This window comes from Pollicipes pollicipes, unplaced genomic scaffold (genome assembly GCF_011947565.3).
Source record: "Pollicipes pollicipes isolate AB1234 unplaced genomic scaffold, Ppol_2.1 Scaffold_7262;HRSCAF=8765_pilon_pilon_pilon, whole genome shotgun sequence".
Lineage (NCBI taxonomy): Eukaryota > Metazoa > Arthropoda > Thecostraca > Pollicipedomorpha > Pollicipedidae > Pollicipes > Pollicipes pollicipes.
This window is the reverse complement of record NW_023597055.1, coordinates 25,977,142-26,003,454: the sequence shown is the minus strand read 5'-3', so window position 1 is coordinate 26,003,454 and position 26,313 is coordinate 25,977,142. Positions and strand designations below refer to the sequence as shown.

General features: G+C 51.4%; 1 protein-coding gene across 1 annotated transcript; it reads right to left on the bottom strand.

Moving 5' to 3' along the window:
• Positions 1 to 11,296: 11,296 nt before the first annotated feature.
• On the bottom strand, positions 11,297 to 14,597 carry LOC119114268 (uncharacterized). The gene is made up of 2 exons (XM_037238469.1): positions 14,525 to 14,597; positions 11,297 to 12,602 (listed from the first exon to the last, which is right to left on the bottom strand). The coding sequence occupies exons 1-2, from the start codon at positions 14,590 to 14,592 to the stop codon at positions 12,044 to 12,046; spliced, it is 627 nt and encodes a 208-aa protein (XP_037094364.1). The 5' UTR covers positions 14,593 to 14,597; the 3' UTR covers positions 11,297 to 12,043.
• Between the last annotated feature and the right edge of the window lie 11,716 nt (positions 14,598 to 26,313).

The window sequence follows — 26,313 nt, the reverse complement described above, 5'->3', positions numbered from 1 at the left end:
ATGGGAAGGGGCAGGGGAGACGGACGGATGGAAAAGACACCAGTTTTTCGGACATTTGACGTTACGGCAATGATGACACATAGGAAGCGTCCCACAAAAGCAACGATACTATCCCTACCTTTGATCTGTGTTGGAAAAGGAACACCAACTTCTGGGCGTTTAAATTCTTTAGTGCTGCCACCTGGTTGATAAATCACGCCAGGCCGGTCCGGCAGCGCCTAATGGCTGTTTGTGATGTGAACCGGGGTAACGACCGCTCACGAAGTCGTGACTTCCAGCCTCTTTTGTGAGAACATACATAGATGTTTTGACTGATTTATCGCGTATGTAGCATTGCAAGTCCTGGCGTTGTCATTATTTGTTTCATGTCGTAGCCCGTGAAGGCCGGAGATCGAGATCCTATCACGTGCTACCAGAATCCGCAGTGATCCCCGGTGGTGGACATTTCTAAAATAGCAGCTTGTGCGCGTGCGTAGCAGCGGGGTTCCGCGTGTGTCAAGGCGCACCACTTTCCGAGAATGCTCGACATGGATCATGTGTCGGCGCGGCAGAGCATCAACTTCAACATCGGTGGTTTTGGCACCCCTGCTCTCTGAGATTTCCCTTTATCTCTGAGCTCGTGGCGGTTATTGCTAGATGCTACATGCAATATTATGAATGCCAAAAGATGCAACTACAACCGTGCTTTATCCACATGATTCCTTAAACACGAACTTGAGAGATCCAGGTAGAGATCTCCGCCGTCAGTACCGACTCACCCGCTTGCCTGGGAGCCGCCGAGAACCCTGGGAAGCAAAGCGACATTCTGCTCTCACAGCCGCAGGACTTTAATAAATACGACCTCGCGGCGCCGAGCGACTTTGGCACAGAGCCAGCGCAGAAAAACGAGCGATTGGTGGTGGAGCACGGAGCTGCGGGAGAGCGTAAATGGGCCATCAACGGGGATAGGCCGACGCTGCGCAAGAAGGGTGGCATCTTTGGAACGACAATTGGCTGCGAACACGCTGAATCGGGTCGAGCTGAGGGGAATATCCTGCTCAACCACAGGCGAGGCGAACAAATCATCAGCGGCAGCACGGTAGAGCGTACGCGGTTGGGCTGAGCGCTACTACTCTGACTAAAAGGCCTTCTGCAACAACCATTTGGGCTGGTTCGTTCGCACTGTTCACGAACAGAATCCGTTATTGGCGCGGGTGTGAGCACCCAGACCAGCCGCCAGAAGCTCGACTGGAATGATATCGCCGCACGGCCACTGGTGCGACCGCTACACCACTGCCGGCTGCGATTCCGGCCGGTTCCGACACGCAGCCGACGCGTCGCACTTCCCGCACGAAAGTCGCCGGCGCGCGAGGCGAGTCGAAGTCCTACATCGCCCGTGCAGCCAGAGGGTCGCATCGTTCGCATTCTGGTACCCTGTCAAAGTGTACATACAGTGGCAAAGGTAGCGGTTATGTTGGTGCCAGGCTTGAGTTTTAGCTTTTAAATACCTTTTTTATTCTTTCATATATTACCAGGACCTGCCCTCCGCTATTGCTCTCAATCCCGTCAGTTACCAAACAGGCTGTTTGTCATCGCACATGACAACAGCTGGCATGGTGTCGGTGGCATAGTTTCATATATCCTTTAGGTGTGCAAAGCGAATTCGCCAAAATTGGTCTGAAACGCTTAAAACCATCGAGATGACTGCAGAATCATGCTCGCGGGAGAAATGCTGTGCTACAGAACACACAGCACTCGCGGGAAATGTCCTATGTGCTCTGTAGGAAATATGCAAAGACATAAAGATATAAAGACATCTGACCAACCAAGAGCCACAAGGGACCATCAAAGCTGGCCTATCTCAGGTTCCGTATACGTCCTCGAAGCTAATCTCACCACCTGACCTGCATGAGTTTAGCTATAAATGAGACATTTAGACCTATAGAACTTCTCAAAACAGTTTTTGAGTTTTGCCGGAGACGAACTTCCAAGTCTACGATATTTTAGTGCATACAAATCCATGGCCTCGAGGCTATCCTTATATTTTAGGTCGCCAATCTCATTAATCACCTCAGTTGCTTTTCGCTGCACTCTTCCCAGTCAATCTTTATCTTTTTGGAAGCATTTGGACCAAGGCTGTACACAAAACTTCAGGTGTGGTCTGACATAAGCTAAGTACAACTTTTGACAACATTCATTCTCTTGTTATGTACATTTTCGTTAATAAGTCCCAGTATCCGAAGTGCCTTGTTCCTAGCAGCCCACATTAATTTGAATCCTTTAAATCCCTAGAAGTTATAGCCCCAGGAACTTTTGTTCCCGATCTGGTGTTACTCTTGGTCTCCAACTTTGCAGCTAATGCCCTTCCTGTTAAAATTACCCCAAATGCATCACCTTATACTTATCATGTCTGGATGACATCTGTTACCGAGAAGCCTAGTTCTATAGCTTATTTAAATCAAGCTGAAGCTGCTCCACCTCATCGGTATTTTTCGACAGGCCTACCAATGTTTTATCGCCAGCAAATTTTAGCACATTACTCCCTAATACTATCTCAATGTTGCTCACAAAAATAATAAAGAGCAACAGGCCCGGCACCGACCTCCGTGGAAACCCACTCTTTTCTAGCTCCCACTGAGATTTTGTGCCATTGAGCACCACTCTTCGTTTCCTCTCTAGCAGCCAAGCCCTTACCTGACCAATAATTTTACCTCAATGCCACGCAATTTTAACTGATGTAGGGGACGTTGGTGTAGCACGCTATCAAACGCCTTACTTGAATCTAGATAGACAACATCTTAACTATTGCTGTTGTCTATTTGACTAGTTACATTGTCCATGAACTCAGAAAGATTTGTCAAACAGGACCTACCAGAAAGAAAACCATGCTGGTTACGTTTTATGAACTGATGCCTTTCTAAGTGTGACTGAATGCTAGCCTGAATGAATTTCTCTTAGATGTTACATGCTAGCGAGGTTAAGCTCACAGGCCTGTAGTTTTTGTAGTTGTTTTTTGTCCTACTTTTTTAAAAATCGGCACTTTATTGGAATTGTGCCAGTCCTCGAGTACTTCTGAGAAAACTCAATAATCTATTGCATATCAAAGTAAGAGAATAAGCTAAAATACTAGCTCATTCATTCAATGCTCTGCCACATATCTGGTCGGGTCCAGCCGACTTATCAACCTTGATATCCCTCAAGCTATTCCTTACCATACCTCGGTTACTGTCAAACCTTCAAGACTGCCCTCAGTCAAATTTTGCCTATTTTCAGGAGATCGCAGTCTCCTTTTTAAAAACTGAAGAGAGCATTTACAATGTCCTTGTCTTCCACTAAAGACGTTCTGTCTTCCCCGAGAGGGCCGACAGAGGATCCCTTAGATGTGAATTAAAAGTAACTAAAAAAATTATTATCGTCGCCAGACAACGTGTCAGCTTGCCGCATTTTTGATAATCTTTTGGCTGCCCTGATTTCCTGCTTAAGCTTTTTTTGTTGCAACCCTATGCACTGTCTTGTTTTCTGTCTTGCGCTTTTTGCCTATCATATGTCTCCTTCTTTACCACCATCAAATTGTGCGCACTCTGTGGCTGCCACGGGGCTTCCTAGAACTTTTTTCTCGTATTTTCCTTATATGAAATGCAATACATTACAGAAGTGGTTAAAAAATAGAAGAGACCACGTAAGCAGCCTCTACTACTTAATCGCACGTCATAACAAATAAACCAACGACATAACCGCCGTTTCAGCTTAACATTTATTATGTCTACGCCATGCCCCATGAAAATCTGCTGCGATAACCCGCATAGCTACGCCCACGGACTTAGCTTCATCCCTGATTGTGAGGATGGTGTCGTTCGGGAGCACCCACGGACTTCACTTCATCCCCGGTCGTGAGGGTAGTGCTGTTCGGGAGCACCCACAGGATTTAGATTCTTCCCTAATCGTGAGGGTAGTGTCGTTCGGGAGCACCCACGGATTTAGATCCATCCCTGATCGTGAGGGTAGTGCCGCTCGGGAGCACCCACAGATTTAGCTTCATTCCCGATGGTGAGGGTAGTGTCGTTCGGTAACACCCACGAACTTAGCTTCATCACCGATCGTGAGGGTAGTGTCGTTCGGGAGCACCCACAGACTTGGTGTCATCCCTGATCGTGAGGGTAGTGTCGTTCGGGAGCACCCACGGACTTAGCTTCATCCCCGATCGTAAGGGTAGCATCTTTCGGGAGCACCCACGGACTTAACTTCATCCGTGATCGTGAGGGTATTGTCGATCGGGAGCACCCACGGACTTAACTTCATCCGTGATCGTGAGGGTATTGTCGATCGGGAGCACCCACGGACTTAACTTCATCCGTGATCGTGAGGGTATTGTCGATCGGGAGCACCCACGGACTTAACTTCATCCGTGATCGTGAGGGTATTGTCGATCGGGAGCACCCACGGACTTAACTTCATCCGTGATCGTGAGGGTAGTGTCGTTCGGGAGCACCCACGGACTTAACTTTATCCACGATCGTGTGATGTCGTTCGAGAGGGAAATGGCGCGTCCGTGGGCAATTTCCGTCGGCGGGAATGGGCTCCCTGCTCGCTGTCTGAGTCTCAAGCGACGGTGCTCGACGCGGTCCCTAACAGCATCGTTTGCCGCGGACACCAACGCCCAGCAAACGCCTGCTATTAATGGTAAGGGAACGTTGGTAAGGGATTCGTGATGGGATGTGAACGCTGGGCCCCGCCTGGGTCAAGCAAACTAACATGTAGGTGATTCCCACAACATCGTCTGGATCCGTATCAAGAACCTGGACAGCCTTGACTTCTTGATCGGTGCTTTCAGTTCTGATGTGGGAGTGGGAGCAGTCGCGCAGCTGAGAGCAGTGCCATGTGTCCGGCGTTCACGACTCCCGCACGCTGGGAGAGATGCCGGGCTCGTAATCCAGTCGCAATGGGTGCGATCACAGAACTGGGCCCTGTTTTGACGGTCTGGCAAATGCCAAAGAGGGTCAAGCCGTGCTAGGACATTGTACGACGTGTAATGATCCTGTCTGGCATGGAGCCCGTAGGTGCATTCGATTAACTGCATCGCCCAATTGTGGGTGGTGAAATTAGGACGCACGGAACAAACAAGGCTTAGCACGTACTTTGAACCAAAAGCGTTTGTCAAGATCATTCAAGATAGTGTGAGAAAATATGGAAACGTCGCGACATCTAGACCATGAGCCCTCGAGGCGAGGCACGGCTCGGACTCGGCTGTCGGCTCCCCGACGGTCGGAGACAGACAGCCGAGAGCGGTCTCGGCTGTCTGCTCTCTGGTCTCGTCTGTCTGCTCCCCAGTCTCGGCTGACTGCTCCCCGGTCTCGGCTGACTGCTCCCCGGTCTCGGCTGTCTGCTCCCCGAACTCGCCTGTCTGCTCCCTTGTCTCGGCTGTCTGCTCCCCGGACTCGGCTGTCTGCTCCCCGGACTCGGCTGTCTGCTCCTCGGACTCGACTGTCTGCTCCCCGGTCTCGGCTGACTGCTCCCTGGACTCGCCTGTCTGCTCCCCGGACTCGGCTGTCGACTCCGCTCTGCTCGCCAGGTCAGCCTGACGCCGCCTCGACCGACGAGCTCCGATTTCGGACCAGAGGCCCGAGAGGCCACGCACGGCGGAGCAGAGGCTGCACCGGCGCGCCGAACGACGCCGTCGGGAGAGTCCTGACGGCCGGCCGTTGGCAGGACGCCTGAACGGTCCGGCGCCTGTCAAACCATGCCACTCACACACGTATGTGGAGCTTTGCGTCTCGTTCCACCAGTTTTATCCCCTGATGCTGGAGTCTGCTTACTCACAATTTGCGCAAAATCACAAAAATGTCCGGGGTATCGGTTTAACTGAAGAATATTTGTTATACAAAACATCTCGTCTCCAGCCCACAGCTTATTTTTGGTAAAGCTCAGTCATGGACGCTATGCATTCAACAGCCATGTGAGCCCATAAAACCAAAGGTCAGATGGCTAGTTATTGATTGAAAACCGTCCAGCGCAAACAATCGGATGCCCAAGTGTTGACAGGATAAATATCGAGACATAAACATAGAAAAAGGAATTAAATGCAAAATGACCGTTGAGCCACGGTCAAACGCCAAAACATCAACATCAACAGGGCAAACATGGGCAGGATAAGCGAGAATATGTTAAAGTCGACGCAGTGAATATTTCGAGGAAGGCAAACCACAACCGAAAACGTTAAATCACGAAACATCGATGGCGCCCCGCTTGTCAGAGAGAGAGAGAGAGAGAGAGAGAGAGAGAGAGAGAGAGAGAGAGAGAGAGAGAGAGAGAGAGAGAGAGAGAGAGAGAGAGAGAGAGAGAGAGAGAGAGAGAGAGAGAGAGAGAGAGAGAGAGAGAGAGAGAGAGAGAGAGAGAGAGAGAGAGAGAGAGAGAGAGAGAGAGAGAGAGAGAGAGAGAGAGAGAGAGAGAGAGAGAGAGAGAGAGAGAGAGAGAGAGAGAGAGAGAGAGAGAGAGAGAGAGAGAGAGAGAGAGAGAGAGAGAGAGAGAGAGAGAGAGAGAGAGAGAGAGAGAGAGAGAGAGAGAGAGAGAGAGAGAGAGAGAGAGAGAGAGAGAGAGAGAGAGAGAGAGAGAGAGAGAGAGAGAGAGAGAGAGAGAGAGAGAGAGAGAGAGAGGAGAGAGAGAGAGAGAGAGAGAGAGAAGAGAGAAGAGAGAGAGAGAGAGAAGGAGAGAGAGAGAGAGGAGAGAGAGAGGAGAGAGAGAGAGAGAGAGAGAGAGAGAGAGAGAGAGAGAGAGAGAGAGAGAGAGAGAGATAGAGGAGAGAGAGAGAGAGAGAGAGAGAGAGAGAGAGAGAGAGAGAGAGAGAGAGAGAGAGAGAAGGAGAGAGAGAGAGAGAGAGAGAGAGAGAGAGGAGGAGAGAGAGAGAGAGAGAGAGAGAGAGAGAGAGAGAGAGAGAGAGAGAGAAGAGAGAGAGAGAAGAGAGAAGAGAGAGGAGAGAGAGAGAGAGGAGAAGAGAGAGAGAGAGAGAGAGAGAGAGAGAGAGAGAGAGGATGGAAGAGAGAGAGAGAGAGAGAGAGAGAGAGAGAGAGAGGAGAGAGAGAGAAGATGGTGAGAGGATGAGAGAGGAGAGAGAGAGAGAGAGAGAGAGAGAGAGAGAGAGAGAGAGAGAGAGAGAGAGAGAGAAATGGACTGAGCACGCAGCCGGGTTACATTTAGTTCTGATCAAGCCGACTGTAACCCAAACCGTTTGTAGACTCAAGCAAAAGTAGTGATCGAAAAGAAACTAGTTTCCGGGGCTAAGAGCGTCTCTTTTCTGGAAGTAAAACGGGCTACTACTTGCAGTTCAAGGTGGCTGCTCAGAAAGCCCAGCCCGTAACTCTGAGCCGTTAAATTGAGGCCCGGGACAATCACGGCGCGTTGCAGGGCTCAGAGGCAAATAGAGCAGCTGGAAGCGCTGCTGGCGCGGCCCTTCAGCTGTAAGCCGCAGTCCGTCCCAGATAGAGACGATCGCGGACAGTGCTGGTGAATCCGGAAGTACGCGGAGCATTTAACCGTCAGCAAGCAAACAAGTGCAAACGAAGTGCATGCGGGCGATACATCAAAGGCGGCATATCAAAGACGTACGAACAAAGGCTGCCTACACTCAGCGTTCTAGAATAGCGTGTTTCGGTGACCACACTGTCGCTTCCTGCCAACGATGCACGCATGTTACTCCCAGGGGCGGGTTCAGCAATAGGTCCTCGGGGTGGTTTAAGTCCGTACACGGGCGGAGGGAGGGGGTTTAGTTCCAAATTGACTGCCAGTTGCAATTGAATCAAGATAAATTACAGGTTGAAGCGTTTTCTACATCGCTTAGAGGCGAAATATTCTGGAATACATACCTATCCCCCTGTGTGGATCCGCCCTTGCTACTCCTTGCAGAGGGTGCCTTGAACGGTCTAGTACTAGCGACCTTATTTGAAGCACAGCAGAGAGACGGAAAACAAGACCGTGCGCGATTACGCGCGCAAGAACAAACCAACATCCGCAAATAGGACAAAGCGCATCCTGCCGTCACACCGTTAAACCGAGCGGTTGCAATTCGCGTTGCAATTGACCCGATCCCATGAACACGTTGTGGCGGTATGAGCCTTGTGACCTGATTTTCCGGCCAAATTCTCGGCCATCGATTGTGAGGAGCAGAGGGCGCCGGTCGTCTCCGCGGCCCAGAACTCTTCTGCGTTGGCTACCCGCCCGCCACGGGGATACGCCTCAGGCGCTGCGTGACCTTGGGGGGGGGGGGGGGGGGACGGAGGCGAGCCAGCGCGTTGAAGGAGGATTTCCTGCCAGCTCGTCCGCATTCGTGGAGGAAGCGGAAGAGCTTCGTGAGCAGGCTTTAATCGTTCGCTGCTTACGCTCCAGTGACGTCATCACTGAACTGCGGTTGGCAGATCGACTGATGGGATTTCTCTCGAGCAGGAACGTTGCCTTCGAGACCCTTAGCACGGACTGCACGAGTCTCAGGCCTAGCGTACTGTCCACGAATTCATCAGTCACAGCATACTATCGACAAATGCAACAGCCGCAGCATACTGTCCACAAGTTCAACAGTCTCAGCAAACTGTCCGCGAATGAAACCGTCCCAGCAACCTGTGCGAGAATTAAGCAGTCCCAGAATACTGTCCGTGAGTTTGACAGTCCCAGCGTACTGCCCACAAAATCCACAACCCCAGCACGCCGTTCATAAATACCATATGGGGTCACTCGTCGGCGTGCACTGGATGTTGGAATTTGTTCGGTTTTAGTATTCGTGCCAGAAAACAGGACGCGGTGGAAACGTAGCTAGCACTCAGGCGTGTTCCGTGCGGGCTTGTGTGTTTGGTCTTAGTCACATCGGTATGATTTGTTTCGGCACGAATGCTTCCCGGTTGAACCAAGCGCCCGAGTACTGTTCATCGAACGGAAACCGTCGGGAGTAATCGATCGAAAACTAAAATGTTGGCAGAATGAAGATCGAGATGGAGAATGATCGAACGTTGTAGCCCAAACAGCGCCGATTCACTTAGCGCGGACGGCGCATCGCCAGCAGAACTATCGGCAATGAGAAATACCGAAATGAGGAACGACGGAAAGACAAAATATTTAAACAATAAACGTAAGAAATCAAAGCGCAGAAAATAGGATGGGAAACATCGACGAGTTAAATGCCAACGGCGACGCGGCTTGTTACATGAAGTGATGAGCTTGCGATTTATCTACGGAGCAAGCTCGCCACGCGCACGTACATAAATTGAGAACAAACGGGACTGGATGAGGTTCGTTAGCTAGCGTTGCGCTGATGACCTCAAAGGCTTAATGAGGGAACACAAAACGGCCGAATGCCAAACATCTCTGGATGGTAGAATCAAATGCAAATTACGAGTCGCGACCTCTGACATAGGCAGGGCATAGGCAGGCACATTGTTACAACAGAAGGTGCCTCATCCCGACAGCTACCGGCGGATCCCACAGGAGGTACCTCATCCCGACACTTGCCGGCGGACCCCACAGAAGGTACCTCATCCCAACAGCTGCCGGCGGACCGCACAGAAGGTACCTCATCCCGACACCTGCCAGCGGACCCCACAGAAGGCACCTCACCCCAACAGCTGCCAGCGGATCCCACGATCAGGCCATCAGGCCTTTTCTGACCTGACTTGACCTGATCTATCTTAGCCTCGCAGCTATCACGTATACCCATGTTCCCGATCACCGGTAGGTACCTGTGCATCATGCAGTGACTTACTGTACATGCGTTGATACTTGCGAGTATTTTCATTTTGGCTTTTGCTACCATGGAACCAATGGGCTGTCAGCATGTCCAATTTGTTCGAGGGAGTTGTTTATCAAGATATCGGTTTCATTGTCCATATTCAGACTATATTTCCTTGTCGATATCAAAATTGTTTCTTTGTCAGTGTGCATACCTTTTGTTGCAATTATATCGCTTTTAGTTTCGATACCTTATTCATCTCGATCTGTATTCAGTCCTTCGATACTAAGTCATTCCATCGCACCCCATTTCGCTGACCAACCCCGTCAGCATTTTCTTTTCGCTCTGCTGCATTCCATATTCTTCCAATTCATCATTTGCTATTTGAGATGTTGCCAAGAAACAACTAAACTTCAACAAGATAGCCATAAAGGCAGGCCGTCAGTTGCAAGACGGTACTTTTCAGTTGACTGTTGAAGAGGCTGCCCACGTAGCAGCAGAACGGCCTTCTGCACACACTGGACACCATCGCGCCTCCAAGATATTTTGTGCGCGGGCGTAATGATTTCTTCCAAAACGTACAGAGCAATTACAAGCTGGGCGGATCAAAATGACGTCAGGCTCTAAGTCAGCACCGGCCCGGTCACGAAACCACCACCGGACCAGAGGCCAGTCAGCCAGAGGCACCGTCCAATCTCCCGCCCCTGACTGCGCCCAGCCCCCGCGGAGCACCCAGCCGACGCCACCGCTCCCAGCAGTGTAAGCCACCAGGCAGGGGGGCCTGTCCGCGAGCCTGACCGGCTTGGCCTCCCAGCGGTGCTCAGTCCGCCGCCGACCCCGGCCGCCCGCGGACCCTACCTTTGTGCGATCCCCGGCGGATGGCCTCCCCCGCCGACGGACGCGACCACAACTGGCGGCTGGGCCCGCGCCGCCGCCGACGACGATGAACGCTGCCATCGATTGCACGCAGCGACGCCAGAGGTTCCCAAACCGACGAGATAGCGGCGCACGCGGCGCTGGGGCGTGCGTGACGGTAAGGTGCGCGGCGTTACAGGCGCCGGATCCCGTGGGACGCGAGCCCGTGACGGGCTTTGTAACGCAAGGCAGAGACAATGGCCGCCCGTACATGCCACAGTGACGACAGCTTCCAAGACGCCAAATGCAGGGGCCTTCAAACTGACGCAGAACGTGGCGCGGTGCCAACGACGGAGAGTCGTACGCCGACGAATGACGTCCATTTCACGCGCCGCCGAAACCGTGGCCTCTCAAACCAATCACCGGCGAAGGCCGACGGAGCCGACGACCAGTGGCTTTCATCCCGGCGGTGGCGGGCCCAGCTAACCCAATGGTGATGCGACTGAAACCCCTGCCGGCAAGCTCCCAAGCCGTATCCACCAGGGGTCCTCAGTCGGCCAGCGTCGCGCCTACAGTGTGTCCGTGCCGACGGTGCTGCGACTCGGAGGCGTCCTGTGCGGTCGTGGGTCGTGACGGTCGGTGGTCACCTCCCTGCCGGGGACTTGCGATCCACAGAACGCCGTGGCGCTGCCCAGTCGGCCAGATGCCGCGTGATGTACTGTCATGACAACCAGTCCAGTATTCGGAGACTGTAGATGTTATTGTAGATCAATAGATCCAGAATATGTATTTCAAAATACATGCCCAAACGTTTAACAGGAAACAGTCAAAAGGCACACAAGAAGTGGCTAGAAAGTACATGAAGATAGTCAAAAAGTTCAGAGGAAATAGCTCGAAGGTATACAGCAAATATCCAAAAGGTGACTCAAGTGTCAGCTATGACACGAAAAAACAGCACATATCCCAAGCAACAGTTTTTCAACTGTTCCCATCGAGGGAATTATTTCCTTCACAACTTGAAAGGAGTACACAAAATCAATAACACCATACACGCGATAAAGCAGGTCTGAGTCAGTCCACATACGACCCCTGAATGCAATGCCCAGGACTTGAACAGCGGAAGCTCGAAAATTCTAAAAGCCAGCCCAGCGTCTCATCTTGAGGACAACAAACTGTTGACACGTACCCAGCTAATACTAAACCGGAGGGCACCTGATGACATCGTCCCAGATGTCGGCGTTAAGGTTTCGTGAGGAGCTCCTGCTTCCCAGTGCCGTCCGGTCCGAGGCTCCTGCTATCCGTAGTCGTTTGGTCGGGGGTTCCTGCCACCCGGTGCCGTTCGGTCGGGGGCTCCTGCCACCCCGTACCGTATGGTCGAGGGCTCCTGCCACCCGGTGCCGTTCAGTCGGGGGCTGACAACGATGCAGCATGATCCAGATTGACATGTGCGTGCCTATATCGCTACGCCGCATAAACACTCGAGTTCTCGCTCGCTTCTTCAGATCACAACCGGCCACATCGGCTCTGACCAGCGCTGTCCAGTCCGTCAGCGCCGTCGAGTCCGTCCGGCGCGTGCTCGGCTGCCGCCCGGGCGCCGTCGGTCGCACGTGCCGTCACCGCGCGATTCCCGTCCAAGGCAACCTCCTGGTCATCCACCGAGCCCTGTTGAGACGGCGCTGGTGCGGCACCGAGCCGGCCCAGCCGCTCGGCCAGCTGGAGGCCGAAGGCAGCCGTGAAACCGGGACTAACGCTGTGCAACAGCGCGTACGGCGTCTCGAAGAGCCGACCGTCGCCGCCGTCGTCGGCGTCGTGCCCCTCGCCGCAGATGGCGAAGCCGCCCGCCGAAAGACGCACGGTCACACACCGCCCCTCCAGCGTGGTGATGTTGAGGAGCGCGCCGCCCGCGTCCGCCGGCAGCGACGACGGCGCTGCAGACGCCACCTGCGGTGCGATGTCCGCGACTACGGCTTCTACCTCCTGCCGCCAGGCGGCAGCACTGGGCGGGCGTTCAGCGGCGTGCGGTGGCGTCATGGACGGGCTGCTGGCATTGATGTAGATCACCCTGGTGGAGAAATATCCGGCTTACTCTGTGGTACAGCGTAAAGTGGGGCGCAACAGTCATTCTGAAAACAGCTGATGATCACTTTGCAGGGCTGGCTTTGGGATGAGGGTGCCCGGTAACTGGCTCACTGCCAGGAGCCACGACCACACTGCTGCAGGAGAGCACTGTTGTTCCAGCGCATGAGATCAGTGTGGCTGAAATACTATAATGCACCATAAAGGGCCATAACAGTCTCTGATGAGCCAAATACTCATATGTGGTATATGGGATGTGGGCCCACATGGCCAGCTACTCCAGAAGTTACATGTCCAGCAACCAAGCAACAAGTATGGCACAGAAACCTGCACAGGAACATGATACACTTATCCACCAAAGTCATTTCCATACAACACAATTACATACAGATTGGTAAATGTTGGCAATGGCAAAAATGATAGCTGTTCCTACGCATTCTTGCATTCACAGCAACTTTACTTGAGGTGATATTACACATGAGGGCTGTATGTTCTCACATTGGTAGCAGCTGTACTTGAGGCCACAGTACACATCATAAGGCCTATCAGAACATTTTGGGAACAGAATGGTAACTTAGGATACTTTTTCGAGAGAACTGTGGAAAGGCAAGATGGAACTGTGTTTGGGAAGACCACATCTGCTCAATTTTGGATGGGTTCCCTGATACCAGTTGTACCTCCTGGCACAACTTCTGCCACAGGCAAGGATAGGTGAGGGTGGCAGCCCCAAATTGTGTGGAATTTTACCAAGTGCCAGCATATGCAGTACATTAAATAAATGTTCAACATTTCCCTACTGGGTTGATGCTTCCTACACATGAAGAAGTCAGCATATATGACAATTCAAGATAGGAACACATCAGTACATTGTTTGCAGATGTGTTTTTTGTAAAACAATTATCATCTTGTTAAACAACAATTCAATAAAGGACTGATGAAAAAAATAAGGAAAGGCACAGCAAATTCATACAATCAAGAAGTAATTGAAATCATTTTCCTTTAATAAGTTTTCTCATAAGGCTATCATCCCAGTGTTGCATATCACATGATATTACAGAGTGTGAGTATAACATAATAGTACCTCCACAGTAGGATTTTGGAGGATAAGATGGCTGTCGAATATAACATAGACCAGCACAGGGGTGTACTTTTCCTTCCAATAAAGGGGGTTAAGTCTCCTAACTTGGGTTCCATCCCCCTCAACATGAATAGAGGCATCTCTTAACTAGGACAATAGGATGGAAAGCCTTTTACTAATGGCCAAAATCTGAGTTTCAATGGCATAGGCCTCACACTTCCCTAAACAACATGAACTGTCAAACACAACCCATGCAATTTATTATCACAAGACGCACAAGACATTTTGATGGACACAACCGAAGGAAATTTCATATGCAAGACTTGATGCGGTAGTTAATAATAACCTTTCTATTATCTGCACACTCCTGCTCCCGCATACCAGACCCTGTCAACCCAAGCTATTGCATAATAATTACAGCACGATAGGGCACTGTTTACATCCGTGCCTGATGCTGCCATATTAAGCGTTCACCAAGTGGCGTTCCTAAAAACTCAGGCACCACAAGAAAAACATAAAACAGGACACCACAAATCGTGATCCTAGCTTTAAAACATAATTAATACGATAGCGATTGAATAGGCCTGTCACGCCAGCCCCCTGTCATCCCTGTGTATCGCCAGCCTCGGCATCGCCATAGGTCCATGTTTCCTAAGTGCCAAATGCGTGGCGCGGAAGAGACAAAATTTCAGGGGGCTAAAGCTCCTGCGTGCAATCCACTGCGGGCACCTCATGGTCCCACTAAAGGCCTGGGTCCCTCCTCCCCAGCAGTGCCGCACGTGCCAACGGTTCGGCCACACTGGCCGGACCTGCCGAGCTGCGCGCCCGACCTGCGGCCGCTGCGCTGACCCTCATTACACGGGGGAGTGTGACGCAAAAAACCTGCGCTGCGCCACATGTGAACTGCGCCACGCAGCTGGGGACCGCCGCGCCTGTCCCGCTTGGCGTGTGCAGCGCGAGGCGCTGCGCGAGCGCCAGCAGCAGGCAGCGGCAGCGGCCTATGCACCGGTCCGAGTGCTCCAGTCTCAGGAGTGGCCCACGTCGCGGGAGGCGTACCCTCATCCTCCCCCTTTAACACCAGCTCCGCGGCGGTGCCCCCTCCCTCCTCCGCGTCCTGTTGAGGAGCCTGATGTATCGAACCAGTGTTGTGTCTCAGCACAACGCTCCTCCTCAGCACGCCGCCCCTCCCCAGCAGGTCAGCCGCGTCCAGTGCTGCGTGCGATCGAGTCCGCGCCAGCCGACCCAGTCACAGCAAAGCCGGTGGCTGCGAGCCTCCCTGAGCAGGAACCCGCCCCACCAAACTCGGAGAGCCTCTCTCCCACCCCAAAACGTTGCTGTTGGTCCACTCCACCCGTGCCAGCGTCCCAAGAAGCCCCATCCGATGCCTCAGCCGCCGCGCTCCCGACGCCAACCCCCCGGGCCAGTCCCTCAGTCGAACGCCGAGCCCGACCCGTTACGCGCTCCCGCCGTCGCGCCCCTCGATCGCTCTCTCACTGCCGCTCCGCTGGATGGTCTCCCTCCCTGCCCTAAATGAATCCCCAGTTCGGTGAATTCTTGCTCCAATGGAATACGAGATCTCTGGGATCCCATTGGGCAGAATTCAAGGAATATATGATCAAAAACAAACCATTGATAGCCGCCGTTCAAGGGACCTTATCAAACGACTCGGATTCTTTTAATTATAGGTTTAAGATCAACGGTTATTGCCTCTACACACATAACGTAAACGAACCCCGCGCCGAGGCGGTTCGGCCTTGTTTGTCTCAAATAACCCTTTGCATCGTCAAGTTCATTTTAATACTCATTTCAATTCAGTTGCAATAAACGTAAACTTAGCACAGTTAGATCTTACTCTTCTTTCTATATACATTAGCCCCCCTAGCCCTGTCTCCTCAGCTGATCTCTCCGCCTCACTCGCCCAAATTCCTTCGCCCTGTCTCCTTGAGGATCTGAACGCCCATCATCGCGCATGGGGTTGTAGCACGACACAATCAAGGGGGAGAGTCTTACACACACTCATGGACACTCATGACCTCATATGCATCAACGAACTGACACCTACGCATGCACATCACCACGGAGGCACAGTGACGCACTGTTATAGATCTAGCCTTAACAACACCACGCGTAGCACCACTCTTAACGCACAATCACAATCAGACACGCTTTTTAGTGACCACTACCCGATCCACATAAAAGGGGTCGCATCAGGGCAAACAGACTTCAATTTTATTCCCCGATGGAATGTTCGCAGAGCGGACTGGGCATCTTTCCAAAATTATATGGACGAGGCACACCCGTCAGGCGCAACTCCCGACCTCCCCACATTTCTAATCACTATTTTAGCCTCAGCGCACCAGTTCGTTCCACACGCTCATCGTCGACCAGGGCACAAACATGCGCCCTGGTGGAACGATGAGTGTCAGCGCGCATTAGCCCTGCGACGCCGGGCTATGCGTGCCTTTCGTAACTGCATTTGCAGAGCTCATGAAGAGGAGTTTCGCAGAGCTAAACATCAAGCCTATATAATCAATAAACGCGCAAAACAGGAAAGCTGGGAGCAATTTTCAAATACCTTTAACCGCTTTACCCCTCTTTCTAAAATATGGTCACTGATTCGGTGTTTCACAAACAAACGCACGCCACATTATAAAACTCCGCACCTTGTAGTCAGCAACCAACACTACAGCATCCCATTCGAAGTCGCCACAAAATTTGCCACACACTTCGCCCGTGTATCATCATCCGAGCAGTATTCCCAACAGATCACTAGCACACTTAATGCCACACTGCTCGCACTCAACTTCACGTCTGCTAACACTGAGACATTCAACGTACTCTTCACACCCCATGAATTGGACCTTGCGATCAGTAAGTGCGGAGACACCTCTGTCAGTCCAGACCAGTTAGCCTGCCCCTTCTTTAGAAATCTTACTAGGTCTGGACTCACCAATCTTCTGTCGGCTTTCAGCGATATGTGGGTTAACGGCTCCTTCCTTCCTTCATGGCGCTCTAGCACACTTATCCCTGTACTTAAACCTTCTAAGCCTCCCTCTGACCCTCCGAGCTATCGCCCCATCTCTTTTACTAGCTGTGCTTCTAAAACATTCGAACAAATGGTCAACGGACGTATCAGGATGTTCCTTGAGTCAAATCACCCTCTTTCACCTTTTCAGAACGTCTTTCGCCCCGGCCGCTCAACGGTGGACAGCCTGGTCCACATTATGGATTCAATTTAGCTTGGATTTCAGACCATATCTACTACAGTAGCATTATTCGTGGATTTAAAGGCCGCTTTCGACAGGGTGAATAAAAGTGCCCTCCTCACTAAACTACATGAAATCGGAGTTCGTGGTCGGCTCGCCGCTTTCATTAAAAACTTCCTAACTGATAGGACGTTTTCAGTGCGTTGCGGAAATACTTATTCTTCTCCGACGACGCAGGATCACGGTCTTCCTCAGGGCAGCGTCTTATCTCCAGCCCTCTTTCTTGTGATGATAAATGATGTTTTCAATAATATTAATAATATTTCTCCATATTTTCAGCATTCTTTATACGCGGACGACCTAGCTGTGTGGCATACGCATGCTAATGTCGATCGCGCACTGCATTATATACAATTAGCTGTAAATGATATTCACGCCAGGTGTGCACGGTGGGGACTGCAGATTCCCCCACAAAGTCAGCTGACATTATCTTCTCTAGGCGAAATAACGTTCAACCTTCCACCCCCTGAATCTTAATGGTGAAATAATCCCTCCAGTTGACAGTTTTAAATACCTCGGAATAACATTAGATCGTCGTCTTGTTATCAATGCCCATTTTGCTGACCTTAAGCAAAGATGCGCCAGACGATTGAACATAATGAAATGCATAGCAGGGCGGGAGTGGGGCGCCGACAGACGCACTCTCCTCCGCCTCTATACCTCCCTGATACGCCCGATGTTGGACTACAATGGCTTTCTTTTTTATGCTATTTCTTCCAAAAATGTCGAAACCCTGGAGACCATCCAAAACGCAGCCCTCCGCATGGTGACTGGTGCACTTTGCACCTCCCCGGTCCCAAATTTGCCCGCGGACACGAATATCCCCTCCCTATCACACCGACGAAAATTACAACTTCTCAGGTTTTACGCACGCGCCACAGGCCACGTTGGTAACCCTACATACAACGTCCTCGCACACCTCCGCCCCAACCGCACACTTACCAACGCGGAACTCCAGCATCCAACCATCTGCACAAGTGCGTGCACTCTTCGCTGAGTTCAAAGGAGAATATGACCAGCACACCTTTATTTACACTGACGGCTCCTGACGCGATGGTCGCACAGGAGCTGCCTTCATACATCATAATTACCACAAATCAAACCGCCTGTCAAATTACAATACTGCGTATACGGCTGACCTAACAGCAATCCTGACAGCCCTGCTCTACATCAAGCGAGGCCATCTACTAAGGGCAGTCGTATGCACCGACTCTCATTCGTCCTTACAAGCACTCACCACTCTCCATAATTCATCCCACCCAACTTTAAATGGCATGCGACGAACGCTCTGCTCCCTTCAACGTACTCACGTAATATTTCTCTGGATACCTGGACACGCAAATATTCGTGGAAACAGCACGGCTGACGAAGAAGCAAAACGAAGTCTCATGCTATCGGAACGTTATCATCTTCATTGTCCCGTTTCTGATATTCTAGCAACTATCAATTTATATTTCCGTCTCTTTCTCCAATCCGAATGGGATCAACGCGCTCATCACCACCTTCACCCAATCAAACCCATACTTCAGCACTGGCCGACAATCAATCAAGATAATCGCCTGAAGGAAGTGCTGCTTGCCAGACAGCGTATCGGTCACACCAAAATCACACACTGCCACCTTTTCGAACGCACTCCTCCTCGACTGTGTCATCGCTGCGGCATCCCTTTCACAATAAATCACTTCCTCCTCGTGTGTCCAGTATATCAACGATCAAGGCAGCCGCTCATCATTCACACCAACGCTAATCGGCTTCCACTCAATCTCCATTCTCTCCTTGGTGATCTTTATCCTGATTTGATCGTTCCCCTCGAGTTTTTACACAGTACAGGATTAGATATCTTCATTTGAATAAAGGGTTTTTTCCTGCACAATTTGGCAGAGATTACAGGTTCTTCCCTACTGGCTAGAAGTCCTGGTCTTTCTTAGCACTTTCCAGGACTCAATAACATCACACAACACCGCAAGGTCGTGCCCGGCAGCGGAGCCCGTGGCTGATCTCCCCGTTGCTGCGATGAAGCGGGCCGGCATCCATCCATCGCACAGGTCGCAGACAAGTCAGCTGCGCCAAGGCCATCGCTGACACGGACTCCCCACACAGGACACACGGCACCCCAGGAGTAAGGCGGAAGGGCCGGTGAGGAGGCTCACTTGTCGTTCAAACGTATTGAATGCGTGCTATGTCGTCATGTAATAAATATATCCGTTGCCGCCGTCTGATTTACTTGCTATGATCTTGCTGGACGAAAATGGGCCAGGTTAACGTAACGTCACTTACGCATACCCCCTCCCTTGCTTTGCGCCGGACAGCATAAGCCGGTTTAACGTAATCGTTGCCTGGCCTTGTGCCGGAAGTAAATTTTCCCCCCCTCGGAGGTGACTTTATGTCCGTCGAGGGAAAAAAGAGGCCTTGCATTGGCCCACCTAGAAAAAGACTCGCGTGGCTGCCTATTACTTTTTGCTCAGTTAACGTTATTGATGTTTTGTGGGAGAATTATTGAGGCGGTGCTTGTTGGATTTAGTTGTGATGTATTGAAAGCCTTTGTGTATTATGCACGAAAGTTAAAGAAGTGTGCTGCGCACGATGCTGCTTGTGTGTACGGTAGCCGTATGTAAGCCTGTTTGTAATGTTAAAGGTGCAGGGCATTTCTATTTTGATGATTCTAGTGTATAGTGGCATTGGACCGATTGTTGCAGCGAGTTGCGAGTGCCTTCCCCGCTGTCTTGAGCTGTGCTTGTGTGTGTGTGTGTATGTGTGTGCATCTGTGTGTGTTGTGTTTCTCTGGCTGCATTTGCAGACATGTATGAACCTGGTGGTACAAAATATATCATATTGTTATATTGTAAAGCTGATGCATCTCTTCAATTAATCCTGACACTACTCAGATAACTAGCCTTTTTATTTCTGTTGAAAGCATTTGGAAGCGTGCAATATCAGGCTGACATTAAAGACAGCTAGTGAACCTTATAATGCTGTTAATATTTATGGACAGAGCTGAGTTGCAATCCCATCTGATGACATACCATGGTTGTTGGAGACTGAATCCCATGTCACAGTGATTTTTCATCATCACATCATCTTCCTTAGGAATGCAGGTGCACATAAACAACATTATATGGTGAAGGAGAGATGATTTCTATGAAAGTGATCAGATATGGAATTTTACAGCTGGTCCATTATGTGCTTTGAAGTCCAGGCTTGTTGTATGAGTCCAGTCATATCAAAGACATCATAAAGGCCAGTTCTTCCCATGAAAGCTGGTAATAACTGGATCATCCAACTTTTTTTTTGCTTAGATCTGTCAGGGACCTGCAATGAAATTGTTGGAGACAGGTGCCTAAGAGGGAGGCATGGAAAGAGGGGCATCTGCAATCCTAACAGTGAGAAGAACTGTCAGAAGACTGTTGCTGCTGTGCACCGTGATGCAGGCACAGCCAAAATCATCTTGGACGAGCATCTGTGCCACAAGCTACCAATAGTAAGAACTGTGCATGCTGTATAGAAATGGGATGCTGTGACCAGGTCTCTCACCTATTCCCCATTGTTGATATTAAGAATAGGGACATTGTGTGGCTGCTCTTGGTACTGAGGAAATCATGCTAGAGCACTTTATTACTGCATAAATGAAGGTGATCTGTGTGCTGGACAAGGTCAAGTTGTTACAAAATAGTTTGCTTTCCTTTATTGCCAGCAAATTGAAACTTGTACTGCTTTGCAAACTCTGAAGTTTGCATTTGAAACAAGACATGAGCTGAGTGGTAGTTGTTTCCACAGCAGGTTGAAAATCAATCTCCCGAGCCTGCTGATGGCTATTGAATGCCTTTCAAAGGTCAGAGAAGGTCTTGACAAACAGCAGGTTTTGGTCTCTTTAGGAACTAACATGACCTGATGCCAGATTAAGTGATTTTATTTGATTCCTATGGGAGAGGCCATCCGGAAATATGCATGACGTGGCTAGCCTACCACGTGACATCCTGACCTCGTATGACATCTTGGCATCTTACCTACATTTTGAGCATGTACTGACCAGAAAAAAAATGTAGCTGATGTTTAAGCTGCATAACACAAGCAAACTGGATGTGAATTTTTTTGGATCATGTGTTGCATAAATGCACCAAATAATCATGCTAACCTTGGAAATGACCTTGACCTGACACCATTGTGGCATCAATATGTTGGTAACACAGCATCTTCACTTAGCCAAAGAGCATCTACTTTTGAAGAAATGAAATGCTCCAATTGGCCCTGTATGAGATAATTTATAGTGCTAATTTTGAATTTATTGATAGCAGGAACTGCATTATACATATTCCTTTGATTTCTTAGAGGTCAGAACAGGTCATTTACCTAAGATGACCCAGTTTGACATTTTGTTTTGGGAGCATGCTGGCAAGTGTAATCTTTGTTGCTTATTCAAATGCAAAGCTCTGAGCAGTCTTTTATGATTTTAGTCACTGTGACCTTGAGAAGGTCAAACAAGGTCACTGACCAAATGGGCTTGTTACCTTTTGCTGAGAAACAATTGCCTAGGTTCTGGGGCACTTTCGACCTTGTTTGACCTTGTTTGACCTGAAGGTCATGACCTAGGAAGCTCAAACTGTGATATGACTGAGTTCACATACAGGTCAACACACCCTGAAAATGTTGTGTCTCTAGCTCTCTTAGTTCCCGAGATCTCAGGGGGGTCAGATTGACCCCCACCCGAGCAAATGGTATGTAGCCGGCCACCTGGACGCGTATTAATAGACCTTGGATCTCATATCATGGCCTGTTCGGGATTTTTATTACGTCTTGATCGTATGAATTTGCCGTGCCTTTCCTGATTTTCTTATCAGTCCCTTATCGAATTGTTGTTGTAAAAGATGATAATTGTTTTATAAAGACATCTGCAAACAATGTACTGATGTGTTCCTATCTTGAATTATCATATACACTGACTTCATCTGTAGGAAGTGTCAACCCAATAGGGGAATGTCGAACATTTATTTAATGTACTGCATATGCCGGCACTTGGTAAAATTCCACACAATTTGGGGCTGCCACCCTCACCTCTCCTTACCTATGGCAGAAGTCGTGCCGGGAGGTATAACTGGTATCAGAGAACCCATCCAAAATCGAGCAGATGTGGTCTTCCCAAACACAGTCCCATCTTGCCTTTCCGCAGTTCTCTTGAAAAGGCATCTTACGTTACCATTCTGTTCCCAAGATGTTCTGATAGGCCTTATGATGTGTACTGTGGCCTCAAGTACAGCTGCTACCAATGCAAGAACATATAGCCCTCGTGTGTGATGTGGCCTCAAGTAAAGTTGCTATGAATGCAAGAATGCATAGGAACAAGTATCATTTTTGCCATTGCCAACATTTACCAATCTGTATGTAATTGTGTTGCATGAAAATGACTGGTGGATAAGTGTATCAGGTTCCTGTGCAGGTTTCTGTGCCATATTTGTTGCTTGGTTGCTGGACACGTAACTTCTGGAGTAGCTGGCCATGTGGGCCTACATCCCATATACCACATATGATTACTTGACTCATCAGAGACTGTTATGGCCCTTTATGGCGCATTATAATATTTCAGCCACACTGTTCTCACGCGCTGGAACAACAGTGCTCTCCTGCAGCAGTGTGGTCATGGCTCTTGGCAATGAGCCAGTTACCGGGCACCCTCATCCCAAAGCCAGCCCTGCAAAGCGATCATCAGTTGTTGTCAGAATGACTCTGTTACGCCCCACTTTACGCTGTACCACAGAGTAAGCCGGATATTTCTCCACCAGGGTGATCGACATCAATGCCAGCAGCCCGTCCATGACGCCACCACACGCCACTGAACGCCCGCCCAGTGCTGCCGCCTGGCGGCAGGAGGTAGAAGCCGTAGTCGCGGACATCGCACCGCAGGTGGCGTCTGCAGCGCCGTCGTCGCTGCCGGCGGACGCGGGCGGTGCGCTCCTCAACATCACCACGCTGGAGGGGCGGCGCGTGACCGTGCGTCTCTCGGCGGGCGGCTTCGCCGTCTGCGGCGAGGGGCACGACGTTGATGACGGCGGCGACGGTCGGCTCTTCGAGACGCCGTACGCGCTGTTGCACAGCGTTAGTCCCGGTTTCACGGCTGCCTTCGGCCTCCAGCTGGCCGAGCGGCTGGGCCGGCTCGGCGCCGCACCAGCGCCGTCTCAACAGGGCTCGGTGGATGACCAGGAGGTTGCCTTGGACGGGAATCGCGCGGTGACGGCACGTGCGACCGACGGCGCCCGGGCGGCAGCCGAGCACGCGCCGGACGGACTCGACGGCGCTGACGGACTGGACAGCGCTGGTCAGAGCCGATGTGGCCGGTTGTGATCTGAAGAAGCGAGCGAGAACTCGAGTGTTTATGCGGCGTAGCGATATAGGCACGCACATGTCAATCTGGATCATGCTGCATCGTTGTCAGCCCCCGACTGAACGGCACCGGGTGGCAGGAGCCCTCGACCATACGGTACGGGGTGGCAGGAGCCCCCGACCGAACGGCACCGGGTGGCAGGAACCCCCGACCAAACGACTACGGATAGCGGGAGCCTCGGACCGGACGGCACTGGGAAGCAGGAGCTCCTCACGAAACCTTAACGCCGACATCTGGGACGATGTCATCAGGTGCCCTCCGGTTTAGTATTAGCTGGGTACGTGTCAACAGTTTGCTGTCCTCAAGATGAGACGCTGGGCTGGCTTTTAGAATTTTCGGGCTCCCGCTGTTCAAGTCCTGGGCATTGCATTCAGGGGTCGTATGTGGACTGACTCAGACCTGCTTTATCGCGTGTATGGTGTTATTGATTTTGTGTACTCCTTTCAAGTTGTGAAGGAAATAATTCCCTCGATGGGAACAGTTGAAAAACTGTTGCTTGGGATATGTGCTGTTTTTTCGTGTCATAGCTGACACTTGAGTCACCTTTTGGATATTTGCTGTATACCTTCGAGCTATTTCCTCTGAACTTTTTGACTTTGTCTTCATGTACTTTCTAGCCACTTCTTGTGTGCCTTTTGACTGTTTCCTGTTAAACGTTTGGGCATGTATTTTGAAATACATATTCTGGATCTATTGATCTACAATAACATCTACAGTCTCCGAATACTGGACTGGTTGTCATGACAGTACATCACGCGGCATCTGGCCGACTGGGCAGCGCCACGGCGTTCTGTGGATCGCAAGTCCCCGGCAGGGAGGTGACCACCGACCGTCACGACCCACGACCGCACAGGACGCCTCCGAGTCGCAGCACCGTCGGCACGGATACACTGTAGGCGCGACGCTGGCCGACTGAGGACCCCTGGTGGATACGGCTTGGGAGCTTGCCGGCAGGGGTTTCAGTCGCATCACCATTGGGTTTGCTGGGCCCGCCACCGCCGGGATGAAAGCCACTGGTCGTCGGCTCCGTCGGCCTTCGCCGGTGATTGGTTTGAGAGGCTCCGGTCTCGGCGGCGCGTGAAATGGACGTCATTCGTCGGCGTACGACTCTCCGTCGTTGGCACCGCGCCACGTTCTGCGTCAGTTTGAAGGCCCCTGCATTTGGCGTCTTGGAAGCTGTCGTCACTGTGGCATGTACGGGCGGCCATTGTCTCTGCCTTGCGTTACAAAGCCCGTCACGGGCTCGCGTCCCACGGGATCCGGCGCCTGTAACGCCGCGCACCTTACCGTCACGCACGCCCCAGCGCCGCGTGCGCCGCTATCTCGTCGGTTTGGGAACCTCTGGCGTCGCTGCGTGCAATCGATGGCAGCGTTCATCGTCGTCGGCGGCGGCGCGGGCCCAGCCGCCAGTTGTGGTCGCGTCCGTCGGCGGGGGAGGCCATCCGCCGGGGATCGCACAAAGGTAGGGTCCGCGGGCGGCCGGGGTCGGCGGCGGACTGAGCACCGCTGGGAGGCCAAGCCGGTCAGGCTCGCGGACAGGCCCCCCTGCCTGGTGGCTTACACTGCTGGGAGCGGTGGCGTCGGCTGGGTGCTCCGCGGGGGCTGGGCGCAGTCAGGGGCGGGAGATTGGACGGTGCCTCTGGCTGACTGGCCTCTGGTCCGGTGGTGGTTTCGTGACCGGGCCGGTGCTGACTTAGAGCCTGACGTCATTTTGATCCGCCCAGCTTGTAATTGCTCTGTACGTTTTGGAAGAAATCATTACGCCCGCGCACAAAATATCTTGGAGGCGCGATGGTGTCCAGTGTGTGCAGAAGGCCGTTCTGCTGCTACGTGGGCAGCCTCTTCAACAGTCAACTGAAAAGTACCGTCTTGCAACTGACGGCCTGCCTTTATGGCTATCTTGTTGAAGTTTAGTTGTTTCTTGGCAACATCTCAAATAGCAAATGATGAATTGGAAGAATATGGAATGCAGCAGAGCGAAAAGAAAATGCTGACGGGGTTGGTCAGCGAAATGGGGGGGCGATGGAATGACTTAGTATCGAAGGGCTGAATACAGATCGAGATGAATAAGGTATCGAAACTAAAAGCGATATAATTGCAACAAAAGGTATGCACACCGACAAAGAAACAATTTTGATATCGACAAGGAAATATAGTCTGAATATGGACAATGAAACCGATATCTTGATAAACAACTCCCTCGAACAAATTGGACATGCTGACAGCCCATTGGTTCCATGGTAGCAAAAGCCGAAATGAAAATACTCGCAAGTATCAACGCATGTACAGTAAGTCACTGCATGATGCACAGGTACCTACCGGTGATCGGGAACATGGGTATATGTGATAGCTGCGAGGCTAAGATAGATCAGGTCAAGTCAGGTCAGAAAAGGCCTGATGGCCTGATCGTGGGATCCGCTGGCAGCTGTTGGGGTGAGGTGCCTTCTGTGGGGTCCGCTGGCAGGTGTCGGGATGAGGTACCTTCTGTGCGGTCCGCCGGCAGCTGTTGGGATGAGGTACCTTCTGTGGGGTCCGCCGCCAGCTGTTGGAATGAAGTACCTTCTGTGGGGTCCGCCGGCAGGTGTCGTGATGAGGTACCTTCTGTTGGGTCCGTCGGCAGGTGTCGGGATGGGGTACCTTCTGTGGGGTCCGCCGGCCGCTGTTGGGATGAGGTACCTTCTGTGGGGTCCACCGGCAGGTGTCGGGATGAGGTACCTTCTGTGGGGTCCGCCGCCAGCTGATGGGATGAGGTACCTTCTGCCGGGTCCGCCACCAGCTGTCGGGATGAGGTACCTTCGGTGGGGTCCGCCGGCAGCTGTCGGGATGAGGTACCTTCTGTTGTAACAATGTGCCTGCCTATGCCCTGCCTATGTCAGAGGTCGCGACTCGTAATTTGCATTTGATTCTACCATCCGGAGATGTTTGGCATTCGGCCGTTTTGTGTTCCCTGATTAATTCTTTTAGGTCATCAGCACAACGT